Here is a 13,054-nt window from a genome sequence, read left to right as displayed (position 1 = left end):
AACTTTATAGTTTAACAGAAGATTCAATATTTAAACATTTTATGTTTAAACCTCTACTTATATTTACACATAGAATTAAGGAGGGGAGCTTTTTCACCTCCATTCTGCATGAACTATTATGGTATAGTTACAAGTTATCTATACGATGAACACACTGATTCGAAAGTTCCAATCACAATAGGGTTTGTTAATTTATTATTATTCTTATTATTACTATTATTATTATTATTATTATTATTATTACTATTATTATTTTCTGTGCAGGTATTATATTATATATTATGTCATGTATATTATAGTAGGTAATTAATATTGTGTGTAAATGGGATACCACAATTAATATTATTATATCTGGACATGCCAATCATAAACTTGCTCACCGATCTCATAATTTGCACGCACATCAGTATAGTGTAACACTACATTTCTAGGCTCTTTTACCTTGTTTACATTATGTTATTGATTGTTGACTGCGATAAACGTGGTTGGTAAGGTCTACTTGTCCTGTGGATGTCTGTTATATCTATATTTTTATACCTCAGATAATTTTCATTTGCCACTTCGGCGTACTGACAATGAGATAATGTCACTGGAATAATTTGAGTTTCTCTACGTACTGGCGAACTGTTTTTCTGCATCAACAATAATCCCAAGGTAGCATGTACACGTTAAAAAATTTTTTTTTAAGAGCTCAGTGTGTTGTAATGAAATATTCAATTGACTCAACTTTCTCCTAACAGATATTACTGGTATTCCTAAGTGAAGCTGAATAAAATTCTAGAATTTAAGGGTGGCATTCACTGCAGAGGCTTCGAAAACTGCATTTTTTTCATTGCCTACATTTGTAGTTCGAAATCTGTAATGACTTCCCAAGAGCCTTTGAACTCAGATCGGCAACGAATGGAGCGGTAAGAGAAGCGCAGCTCCTTGGTGTCAAAAGAGCCCCCAGTAAATCACGCAGAGAGGAGACGAATAGGAACAAAATGAACTTTTTTGTTCTAAGGCCTCCGTTTTAGCCAATTATCATTATTTTTCCAGTGTTATTGGTTCATCGAGTAACCACATGTATACACTAATCAATTTATTTGCGCAGACCGTTTGAGATAATCTTACAAGGTGCTGGAATGTACACTGCATTCGGCCTCCCTTTCGGAGAGATTGACTTTTTTTAAGCAAGGAAAAAAAAACAGTTTTGAGCATAAAAAGATAATCATTCCTTACGTTCCAAAAAAAAATCAATTATGAAAATCAACTAAGATTTGGTGTTCTATAAGAAATGCCTCCCTTAATGAATCTTCTCAAAATTTAGTGCTGGTATTCTGAAATTATGTAATTTTGAAGCAACTATTGATGTTTGAATCATTTGAGTTTTAAGTGGCATTTTTTTTAACAGAATACGCAAGATTGTTACTGAAAAAAAATTGGCATTACGCATTGAAAAACGTATATAAAATGTAGCAAAATATTGTTGGCTTATAAATTTTCTTCAATTTCACTTTTAAGTAGGAATAACTTGCTGTAAAAGTATGTAGTTGACGAAATATTCGATTCTATACATCAGTGCTTATATAAAATCGAGTTTCAAGTTGTATACACTACCTCTAATGAAAGTAATAGTTATCTTACTATTGTGTTTATAGTATGGCGTGAACTTAGGTCTTACAGATAATAGTATTAATTATGGGAATCCGACGTTTGACAAATTTATAATGTACAATTCTTATGACAATGGTGGTTTCATTTTACAATTGTGTATTTTTGAATGTCGGATAATCAGTAATATGTATAATTTGGATGCCGTCGTGCGATGCTTTAATATCAGTTTTTTCCAAGATATATAGTTATTTTTTTACGCTCAATTAATAGTGTTAAGCTGTATAATTTGTATCAATATTATTGCCTGAATTTAATGTATATTCTGATAACCAGTTGTGCAGTAATGGTTACCCATTTTAAGACATTCATTGAAAAGTATTACAACTGTCACGATTTTTCTGTATCGTATAATATGTATAACATAGGCTGACCAAAGGTAAAAACTGACCATGCGAAGATACTTAATAATTGATATAAATGTACGTAATAGTATAGGTAATAGGAGAGTAACGTGAGATTATGAAATACAAATATTTGGCAATGTATAATGAATACATTGGTATAAGGATAAAATAAAATAACAAAGTAAACATCGTTAATATCATAAGATTTTAAGTGAAAACAACAGGGAGTTGTTTTGTACACTTACAAGTTAACATTCTGTGAATTATTGTTTTTTTTCCTCTTTTTTTTTTTTTAATTTCATTTACCAAATATCCCTTGTTTTTTTTCAGTAATTCTATTCATGTGGAAAAAATTTAATATTTCTACAATTTTGCGATGAAATGAAGAATAATTTATCTCTTATTCTTTCAAGACTTTGCACGATGATCGAATAACGCACTGTGAATTTCTATTATACGCGCATTTTAATTTGACGTATGAACTGACAGTTTTCTGAATCCATCAAATTCTTATTCATTCGATTGAAAGAAAGAATTATACGAACTGCGAAAAAACGTAATAGTCAATCTAATTATAAAATAGTATATCTGCATGTTGATGACGAATTAATAGATCAATTACATTTACTACATCGAAATATGAAACAGCTAAGGCAAGTCACGTGAATCGTAATCTAGACGTATTAACAGTTGAATTTTTCATCTATACGTAATATAATGTAAGAAGGTTCCGTTTGGAAAAATTTTAACTTCCATTGAAATCAACGTGTATGATTTTTTTGGGTTTTTCAATAATTCTTTAATTTTTATTTAATTTTAACTGTGTATTCAAGATTTATCGTTTTCAATGAGGTTTGTGTGATACTAGCTACTTTCGCTAGAATTAATTATCATTTTCCAAACCTTGAACTCATATATCCAGTTATTTTGTACAAATATCACATGAGCAACTGGATATAGGATAAATCCACCTACATTCATCCAATTCAGGGTACATGTTTGCGGAGTGACGTTACACTCGTACTTCAGGATTGACCGATTTCTCTCTCTTCAACTAATCATAGACCATGAGACAAACGTCGATCTGTAAAACGTGTCCTGAATTGAGTGAATACAGGCAGATTTACTTAATGTTAAATTACCCAGGTGACATTGCTAAAAACTAACCTGATATATCAATTGGTGAATGGAAATTTGGAAATATATGTATATCGTAACTTCAAAAATGCATATGAGGTATTCCATCCCAAGTGTGTAAACCCGTGACCCTCACCCTCTCGGATTTTTTTTATATGATCGCATTGAGTCTAAAAGACACCCTCATATTTTTTTTTAGATTTTTTCAAACACCCTTTATGTAAAAAAAATTTAAAAAAAACCCCATTTTTTTAAAACCTGAAAAAATTCTCAAAAAAACCGTGATAACATATAAAAATTTTGAAGCTATCACCCGTAGTGGGCAAATTTTTTTAAATGTGTTTTACAAGCTATTAACGTTCACAAAATTCCAAAAAATTCTCGAATAGCTCACCTTGAGCAGATATTGAATTATTTCGGTACTCAAAATGAATTTTATATCATCAATTATGAATTTTATTTTCATTTTAAGTACCGAAATAATTCAATATCTGCTCAAGGTGAGCTATTCGAGAATTTTTTGGAATTTTGTGAAGGTTAATAGCTCGTAAAACACATTAAAAAAAAATATGCCCACTACGGGTGATAGCTTGAAAATTTTTATATGTTATCACGGTATTTTGAGAATTTTTTCAGATTTAAAAAAAATGGTGTTTTTTAAAAAAAAATTTTTTTTTTTGAAATAAGGGATGTTTGGAAAAATCTAAAATAAATATGAGGGTGTCTTTTAGACTCAATGCAATCATATGAAAAAAAAATCGGAGAGGGTGAGGGTCACAGGTTTACACACTTGGGATGGAATACCTCATATGTATGCAATTACATATGTATAATATCTATAAGTAAGAAGAAGATGGCACGAACGGAAAGAAAGGTATTACGATGAGAACACAACACTGAATTAGCCAGTATTCATGAAGCATGCGAAGTGCGTTTCAATTAATCATTGCCTTTTGGTAGATACGATAATTCGCTTTTGGTTTTTTAATCAAGGCCAAAGATCTAATAATCTAGTAATCCAGATTCAGTAAGCAAAGGTTTGTTCCCTCGAGGAGAAAATGGGAGTGGGCAGTAAGGTAGAGAATTGATTGGTAATATGCATAATGTGTTGTTTGAATTTGCCTTTTCTTTAACCGTTTGATCTGCTATATAAGAGTAAAATTTCATTTTCAGATCCTATTACTGGTTGTTCGTGTTTACTTGGCCCCTGGTATTTTTCCAAGTACCTGAAATGGTAAGGGTTTAGCATTTATTATTTTGCAATTGTAATGTGATTATTGAATAAAATGTTGAATAAAATTGATTCCTTACTTTGGAAAGATCAACACCTGTTAATGCTTGAACTGCTGGCGGGACTTGACCTACAAGACGTGTAATTTCTGAACTCGTTCCGTCGCCACCTCCCAAAAGCACAATCTCTTCCGTTTTGGCCAATGGCGCAGCTACTTCGGCTGCAATCTAGACGTAAACATAAATTTTGCAATTTAAAAGAGTTTCATAATCTTTTCCAAATCAATATAAAGATTCTTTTTTGTCATTATTGCATAGTTAATTGGTCTTGATTACAGAGGGTAGAGGTAAGGAGAAGTATCTCATATGGATTTTCAACTGAAAAAGTTTCCACCAAATAGCGACACCTAGTGGTCAAACAAGTCACCAGAATAGCGCTAATAAGTTTGATTGGGGCTGAATGTGATTGGCGCGTTTTTTTAAATGAGGTACTGTTGCTACAGCAACGCCATCTTAATTGTACTCTATTTTGTGAACACTTTCTATGCATAGAGACAGTCTTTACTCTACTTTCCATACTCCTGATGTAACTCTAAGAAAGGTGCCATCTGGCGAAAAAAATGTTTAAGCGCTAGCTAAATACAGCGAGGAGTCTGTGTGGGAGAGCATTGATTTACAAAGATAGACTGCATCCTCCTTGAGTAGAGAGAAGGAGGCTCAATCGGCGCTACGCGTGATGCCAAAATTCAAGAAAATAGTAAGTCTTCTTTTCGCCGCTACATGGCGCCCAGAACGCTCTTATTCGATAAATACATGTTCTATACTCTGCAGTATTTAGGATCACCAAAGCAGTGGACGTTTCTAATTTCTTCGATTTCGACTACTGATCTACATAAATGTATATCATACAACACGACCATGTTTTCGGCGTTTTTCCATGTGTGTTTTTTGTACACAAAGTACTTGTTTCTGTGACGTTCGAGGGAGTCTGCAAATGCGCATGCGTGGAGTACTGAAAAGACCACTTTTAAACCCTAGGACTTAGAAGTGGTCTTTTCTGTACTGCGCGCATGCGCAATCACGAACAAATCTGACATTACGCAACCCTAACCTAAATCTCGTGCTCCACTACTTTCATGATACTAAATACGGCAGAGAATTGGTCGGTTACCCTCACGCGTTTACGAACCAAGCACCTCGAAAATTAGTTCCAAAAACCTATTTTATCAGGAAGCGCTATTAATTGTAAATCAGGAACACAAACGTGAGCGTGGGCTCTCTCAGGCTTCTTTCTGCCAAATAGTCGTAGTTAATTGTAAAACTTGTTTTTTGAGGTATATTTTACTTTTTCTGTGAAAATATTGAGAAAATATGTATCAAGGTACAGAAAACATCCCGTAAACCGTTGGACTTTCATTTTATGATATTGAATCGATGTACGGTAAAATGAGTGGTACAAAAACCGAATTGAAAAATGAAATACGATTAGGTTGGAGCAATATATTCACTCCCACAAAATGGAAACTTATTAAATAAAATGAGGTATTATACCTTTGGCATAGCAGTTAGAATGATGTTGAGAATCGCAGCATCGCCATATTTCTTGTAGATCTGTGCTTTCATTCGCATTCTTTCAGCATCGGATTTCCCGACGGCTTCCAATGATTCCGCTTCAGCTTGACCAATTAATCGGATCCTTTCGGCGTCGGCTGTTGCAGCGCCGACCGTTTGCGTCCTGGAAAATGATTTTAATTAATACCCTTAATGATGAAATTCATGTTTACACCGTCTGACGAAGTATATTAAAAAAAAAACCTTTTTCCTTCGGCTACTCTGCCCATTTTGTAGTGTTCCGCTTCAGCTGGAAGTCGCACGGTACTTCGAAGCTCGTGTTCCTTACGACGAACCTCTTGTTCCTCGACTTCGATTTGCTTGCGCCTCTCGACGACTTCGATTTGGATTTCCTCGTTTCGTATTCGTTGTTTGATTTTCGCAGCCTGGAGCTCGTAGGCTAGCTGAGCTTCGGCTTTCTGAATTTTACAAATCAGGTGAACTGTTTATACATCCACGTTTTATGATTCATGAATAAGTTTATAATATATGTATAACCAAATTATTATAATTGTTAATATTGAAGATATTAATCTTTATCCTGACTCACCGCTGTGTTTATTTCTTGATCGAAAAGCGCCTTCTGCAGTTGGTAAAGTCGCGCATTGTCTTCGATTTTAGTGTCGGTATTGTACTTTATGTCCATCGCTGATTTCTCGCATTCCGCTTCCTAAATTATACAATATTATTTTGTTACATATAATAGGAGATCGACTTCTCGAAGATTCTTAAGACAAAGAAGACAAGCCCTGAATATTTCATTCCGTTTAAGAGTTGTATTCATTTTTGAAGAGTGATTCATAGTTCATAAGCTTCAAGAGAATTCAAACTTGAGATCGAATTGAGGTAAAAAATTGAGCAAACAAAATACGTGAACTTCAAAAGAATTGAAAAGACTTCAATTGGAACGAAACATTCAAATTCGAGAGCAAATTTTTGCCATTTAAATAATGACGATGGGTGAAGTCTCACTCGAATTCCAGCATCTCGATTCGCCTCAGCGACGCCGACGTCAGCGTCTCGTTTCACAGCGGCTGTTTGGGCTTTCCCGAGGGAAGCCAGGTACTGAACGTCATCGTAGACATCTTTGATGGTGAAAGACAGGATCTCAATGCCCATGCGGCCCACGTCAGGCGCTGCCACTTCGCGTACTAGTGCTGCGAACTGGTCGCGGTCTTTGTACACCTCTTCTACAGAAAGAGTTCCTGCGAAAATTTCGTAAACGAGGCGTTAATTACAGTTAATCATTTTCTAATTTCAAAATTACTGTAGTTTCTGTAATTGTAAAAATGAACTTCAGCTGGCAAAAAATTATTTTTGAGTGATGTTACACGACTTTTAGACGGCTTTAAACCCTTAGCAGAGTGGTGAAATGATATGTTACGTAACAAGAAGGCAAACTCGGTCTTTTTGGGCCGAGTGTAAGTTTGTAATGTGCGTCGTAATTGAGCACGCATTCGAGCATGCTTGTGCGAGCCGAAGACGAATATTGCAAATACGCGAGGCGAAAAGAACGTTGCCTCTTTTTTTGCACTTGATTCTTTACATAACAAGAGTATGTTACGCATTTTTCCCGAGGCATGAAATTGAGGTTAGGGTCGCGTAATGTCAGGTTTGTTCTTGACAGTATGTGCGCACAGTACAGAAAAAAAGCACTTTTGAGTCTCCGGACTTAAAAATGGTCTTTTTAGTATTGCGCGCATGCGCATGCGCATTCGCAAACTCAGTCGACCATCATAGAAACAGGTACTTTGAGTACGGCAAACACGTATGGAAAATCGCGTAAAATATGCTCACGTTATATAAATGACATTTTCGTGCCACTTTTGTGTCCGAAAAAAAATTTCACAGATTTATTCGATAATTTCAGTACCAATGTGTACGAGGTCGCTGAATTTGAATCTGAAAGCAGATTTTTCAAATTTAAAATGGTCTATCCGATATGGCGGATGCAAATTTGAAAAATATTTGATACCAACTGAAGTAAGTATCTCAAAGTTTCTGTGACCGCTGAATTTTTATTTGAAATGATGATTCCAATATTCAGAATGGCGGAACCATTATGGTGCTTGCCAATTTGAATTTTGAGTTGATCGAGTTGATTTTAATTTGGGCGCCTAAATGTGAGAAAACATCTAACATAATATAAGAAATTATATCAACACTAAAAATACAAATTTTGGTCAAAATCTAACTGCTTTTCGAATTCTCTCCCGCCATGTTGGATCTGTCATTTGGAATTTTGGAAATCTGATTCCAGATTCGGATGCAGCGACCTTAAAATTTATAACTCACCAAACAATAGTCAAATTAATATAGTAAAAACATGTTTTTTTCAATTGTTCGCATATATGTCATGACACAAAAGTGGCACAACTCTTTACCGCTCATATGTGTGTCACCAATTCAAGGGGTTAAGTTTCGTTAGTGTCTAATATCAATCAAAGCTGATTTTACGCGCTAACACATATCTCTGATGAAAAAAATGCACAATTTTCTACACAAATTTACAATTCACTCATATTTCGAACTTGTCGAATTTCAGTTACGAAGCGTTCCGAAAGAGTTACAATAAAAATCTCACGAAGGTTTCCTAGATTTAACATAAAAAATGGTTAAATAATTGAGTATACTTGTGCATACATAATAAGAGATCTGAACGCTGTATTTCATCGCGATTGCATAAAGAATAATATCTAATTTGAGAATTATTATATACCTTTGAACAATCGCTACAGTGGCCAAAATTGTCATGGCAATATTAAAACACCCCATCCAAACAATCGTCATCACGTATCGAACTTCCGGAATGACCACGTCTTTGAACAGCACTGAACAATAATTTCCACAACTGTTTGACGCAGACAGAAATTATATCAAGTTATCATATGGCTGTCAGTTATTCATCACTTTATCTTGATCGCCGTTAGCTGTGTATATAATCGGAGAAATCCTCCTAGCGTTAACAATCAATGCAATTCGCAATTTTATATTATAAATTCAATTACTGTGATAACAGAAGCCGGATTTTGACCAATGTGAAGAACTAAGTTAATACCTAATGAAAATTATCAGAGTAAAGTAGCAACGATAAATATTTATCTAGAGTATGACTCAGATAATACTTTGTCACGATAATATTTTTACTGTAATTTCAGAAGCTCAAAATCAATCGAATTGTTATAATGAAATTTAAATTTATAGACAGAAAACATTTCATTATTCCGATTTTTAATATCAAGGGTATTTTGCAGGCGAAGAAAAAACAATTACACATATGGTATATGACATACTGATCGTGAATTGAAATATGGAAATTACTTTAGACCTCAAGGAAAATACCAGTGCACAACTATCAAGCAGTAGAGAATTTAATAACTTGCAGCTCGTTACGATAGATTTAGCAATAACTGAGTCGAGGTCAAGGTAATTAACAAATATAGTCTATAACTATCGCATGATACACTGGAATACCACGTAACATGCAGTTCAGAGTTTTCCCCCGATTGCAAAAAGTGTCGATTTTTTTATTTCACTGAGTCCAAAAGATTATCTAATGAAATTGAAAAACGAAAATCAAGTATTAAAATTTGAAATTTTCAGTTGGTAGTCGACTTATTTCAGCAAATGTAAATAATTACATGCATTATTGAATTTACACTCGAAATCAATTTGGTATTTCGCTGTTTTCAGTAACACCTGCAAACTTTTCACGAAGAAAAAAATTCGTTTAGAGAGGTTATTCTAGGTACGTTGATTTGTCATTCGTTTGAATGAACGAATATTTAGCAGTTTGAAAAAACTGGTAATTTATTCTACTTTTTTTAATAAACAACGTGAACAAAAATTAGTCCAATTAAAAGGAGCGTTTTTTTAAAGATGTGATTGAATTTTTTCCGATTTGAACAACGGGTCGAATATCTCACAGTGGCGTGAAAAGAGAAAAATTGATGTTTTTTGTCATTTACGCGAAAGGCAACTGACGATGAGCACAGAATTTTACACCTTATATCGCACCATGCACAATATGCTGGTGAATTAGTACTGAAGAACGAACGAACTTGTGAAGCAAGTAGGAAGTTCTTAGTGTGTACAACAATTGAAATGACCTTTCGTATTAGCAGCTGTATTATATGTATAGTGAAACAGTTGTAGACCTAACTTATTATACTGCTGAAGAAATAAGAAACGTGTATAGGAAATTAGATACAAATTGCATTTGATCTAATTTGTTCGGATCGAGGACACGTCAACAACTTATTGAACCCCTAATGCACCTAATTCAAGGCAAATTCAATTATATAACGTATGGCTTATACATTGAGAGAAAAATCTGATCAGGTTCAAAAGAAAAATCAAGAAATTTTTTTTTTTTACAATGAATATTTTGTGCGATCGACCAAAAAGATTGATTTATCAACATCGCAGCTTGATTTATATAAACACACGATATCGAAGATATGTTCATTTTTTCACACGTTTTGAGGAAATGTTGCTAGAAGGGAAATAAATTTTCACGCGAACTCAGTGAATTTACATACTTAATTTTCGGAAATTGACATAATTTTTAAGTCAGAATTTGAAAAAATAATAATTTCTCTCATTTAATTACCAAAGATATTTTATCGATAGATGGGTTGAAATTATGAAGCAGAGGTTTGACGTAGATTTATCATTTCAAACAGCTTGAAGACTGTTACAAACTTAATATGTCGATTTAATTGATTCGATTTTATTCTATCTTGGCTTATTTTGTTGAGAATCTTTTTTTTTACGAATTCATTGGGATAGGCAGTTTTTTTAAGAGTGTATTCAACATTTTTTATCTATTAATCAAAATCAATACCGTTAGACTCTTGACAAATTCAATAGTCAACGATTCCAACATAATAAAAACGTGTCACGGAGAGATGTAGAAAATTGTCTTTTGACTTGAATCAATCATCGCAGAATAAAATCGAACGAATCAATTGGATTTTTTCAATTTTAAAACGATTTGAAATAAAATTTCGATGCATAATTTTTTACTATAATATTCGTTTGACCGTAGATTAGAAATATACCGGGTCATTTCACGAGGTTATAACATAGAAAAAAAAAACTTACTACTTTCGTAATTTTACAACGATTTTGAAGGAACTAAGATTTCGAAATGTGAGTGTGTTTTGTTTCATTACGGTTTACTGTAATCAGTAAAATTTCAAACAGTCCAAAATCGGGAAATAGCGGTTTTTTCTCAGCATGAATCATAACGATAACGTTACTAACTTCAATACGATATCATTCTCTGGAAATGTTTATTTACAGGCAATTTAACACCCATACAGAAATTTGTCGAGTTTTATCAAATGTCCATCAGGGCCCTAACCATAGACTTATAGAGATAGACTGCGCGGTCCGTGCATCGAGCTGAATCCCGAATTGGAAAAAGAAAGCAACAACGGGAGTCAGACTTCTCACTCTAATCGTTGGCATCACTATGGCATTCGAGTGTTACGCCACTGGTTATACCTAACCACCGTACCGGTGCAGCAATGGCTTGTTAGTGCCTTTGCGAGTAAGAAATCCCGTGATTTCCCAATTAGAGGGAAAAATCACAATAAGCAGCAACCATTGTGGTATTGGACTTGTCACTTTGCAATATATGAGTCATCTGGTCGAAAAAAATCAAACTAATCCAACCAGGCTGACTGCTGACCGTTGGCCGTATTTTTTTGCGTGTGGATAGTAGAACAGGTGTATTATTGATTACTTTTAATTAATTTATGTGATAAGAGTAATGTGAATCCCCAAGAATCACGATTTGTCTCCATTAAAGTTAAAAACTTAGGTTATGTGGTGATAAAATGGCGCCCACAACCAGGCTCTGATGTCATGAGGACATTTTCCAATAACCCCGACAGCGCTTCATTCGATTTCTAATACCGATACTAGTAAAAATTGAAATTAATGCTTGACATAATTCTCAATTTATAAGTACTGTTATTTTGCACGTTACGTGGTGTTTAGTACGATTGCATTTTTTAGCCGGATTAAAAACTGAGCTATGTTGATTAATGTTCAAAATTCTTAGCGTAGTCATCTATGAATATTACGCATAGATATTACGGATAAGTTATATATTTGATAGGTGAAACACATATTCAAGTTTAAAAAATCGACATTTCAGAGAAGCCACTGTTTCTTGTTAGCTATAGATCAATACCATGACTGCAACTTGATTTTGATGAAAATTTCAGATTCTTGGAAAGAATATTCGTCTCAATTACGTCGATGTATATTAATCCTGAAAATGATTAACATTTTTACTGATATAATAATAAATTTGTTACAATCCTCACTTAACTCTACTTCCGATTGTCTATCGGGATGGAGATTCTACGCTGTGACCACTGTCAGTTATAACCTCAATCTTTCCAGTCAGTTATCAAGTGTTTCGTAGCCAAGTGGTTAAGGTGGTGGATTTACCACTCGATAGACCTAATATTCAAGGTTTGAGTCTCATCACCGAACAAATTGATTCCGTTTTTCAATGATTAAAAAGTTTGAGTATGTTATCGGAAATAGTGATAGGATAAAAATGTCAAAACCGGAATTTCCATATCGAATAATAAAATAAATAACAGTAATAGCACCGGTTCAAACATAGAGAAAACTGATCAAGATCCTGGCACGACCCGGCAGCTTTATACAGCTGTGCAGGGTAATAATTCTCGAAAGTTTTTTTAATATAAGGTAGAAATTGTCGAAGAATGATGTACAGTTGTACAGTTGTGGCTACGGTTTTCCGCATTTGAATTTTAGCCGGGTAAATCCGGGTGCATTTATGCAACTCAGAGTAGATTTGAACGAAATCCGCCTGTATTCGTCGGTAAGTAAGAGTAGATTTTACCAATCGACATTTGTCTCATTGTACACGATTGGGCGACTCGTCACTTTTCGACCAATCACAGAATATGAAATAAATATTGATCGGTAAAATGTACCCTGAATTGTATAAACGTAAGCAGATCCACTTTTATTTCCGCGAAATAATCGGTTAAAAATTTGATAAATACTTAATCTGCGACTATCCC

The 13,054-nt window shown here is 34.1% G+C and overlaps 1 protein-coding gene across 2 annotated transcripts in view; it reads right to left on the bottom strand.

Moving 5' to 3' along the window:
• Nucleotides 1-4,111: 4,111 nt before the first annotated feature.
• The window catches only part of LOC124416725 (flotillin-2), a 403,676-nt gene continuing 394,733 nt past the window's right edge, over nt 4,112-13,054 (bottom strand). Inside the window, exons 1-7 of one of the 2 annotated variants that reach the window (XM_046897989.1) lie at nt 8,698-8,924; nt 6,951-7,183; nt 6,529-6,648; nt 6,183-6,397; nt 5,919-6,102; nt 4,449-4,595; nt 4,112-4,363 (exon numbers count right to left, since the gene is read on the bottom strand). In XM_046897989.1, the coding sequence (XP_046753945.1) occupies nt 4,334-4,363; nt 4,449-4,595; nt 5,919-6,102; nt 6,183-6,397; nt 6,529-6,648; nt 6,951-7,097 (843 nt within the window). In that variant the 5' untranslated portion in view covers nt 7,098-7,183; nt 8,698-8,924 and the 3' untranslated portion in view covers nt 4,112-4,333. Of the gene's footprint in view, nt 4,364-4,448; nt 4,596-5,918; nt 6,103-6,182; nt 6,398-6,528; nt 6,649-6,950; nt 7,184-8,697; nt 8,925-13,054 lie in introns of those variants that run through there. The other variant, XM_046897988.1, reaches the window with a different exon arrangement.

The sequence above is a fragment of the Diprion similis genome, chromosome 3, assembly GCF_021155765.1.
Source record: "Diprion similis isolate iyDipSimi1 chromosome 3, iyDipSimi1.1, whole genome shotgun sequence".
Classification (NCBI taxonomy): domain Eukaryota; kingdom Metazoa; phylum Arthropoda; class Insecta; order Hymenoptera; family Diprionidae; genus Diprion; species Diprion similis.
This window is presented reverse-complemented; position numbering and strand designations above follow the sequence as displayed.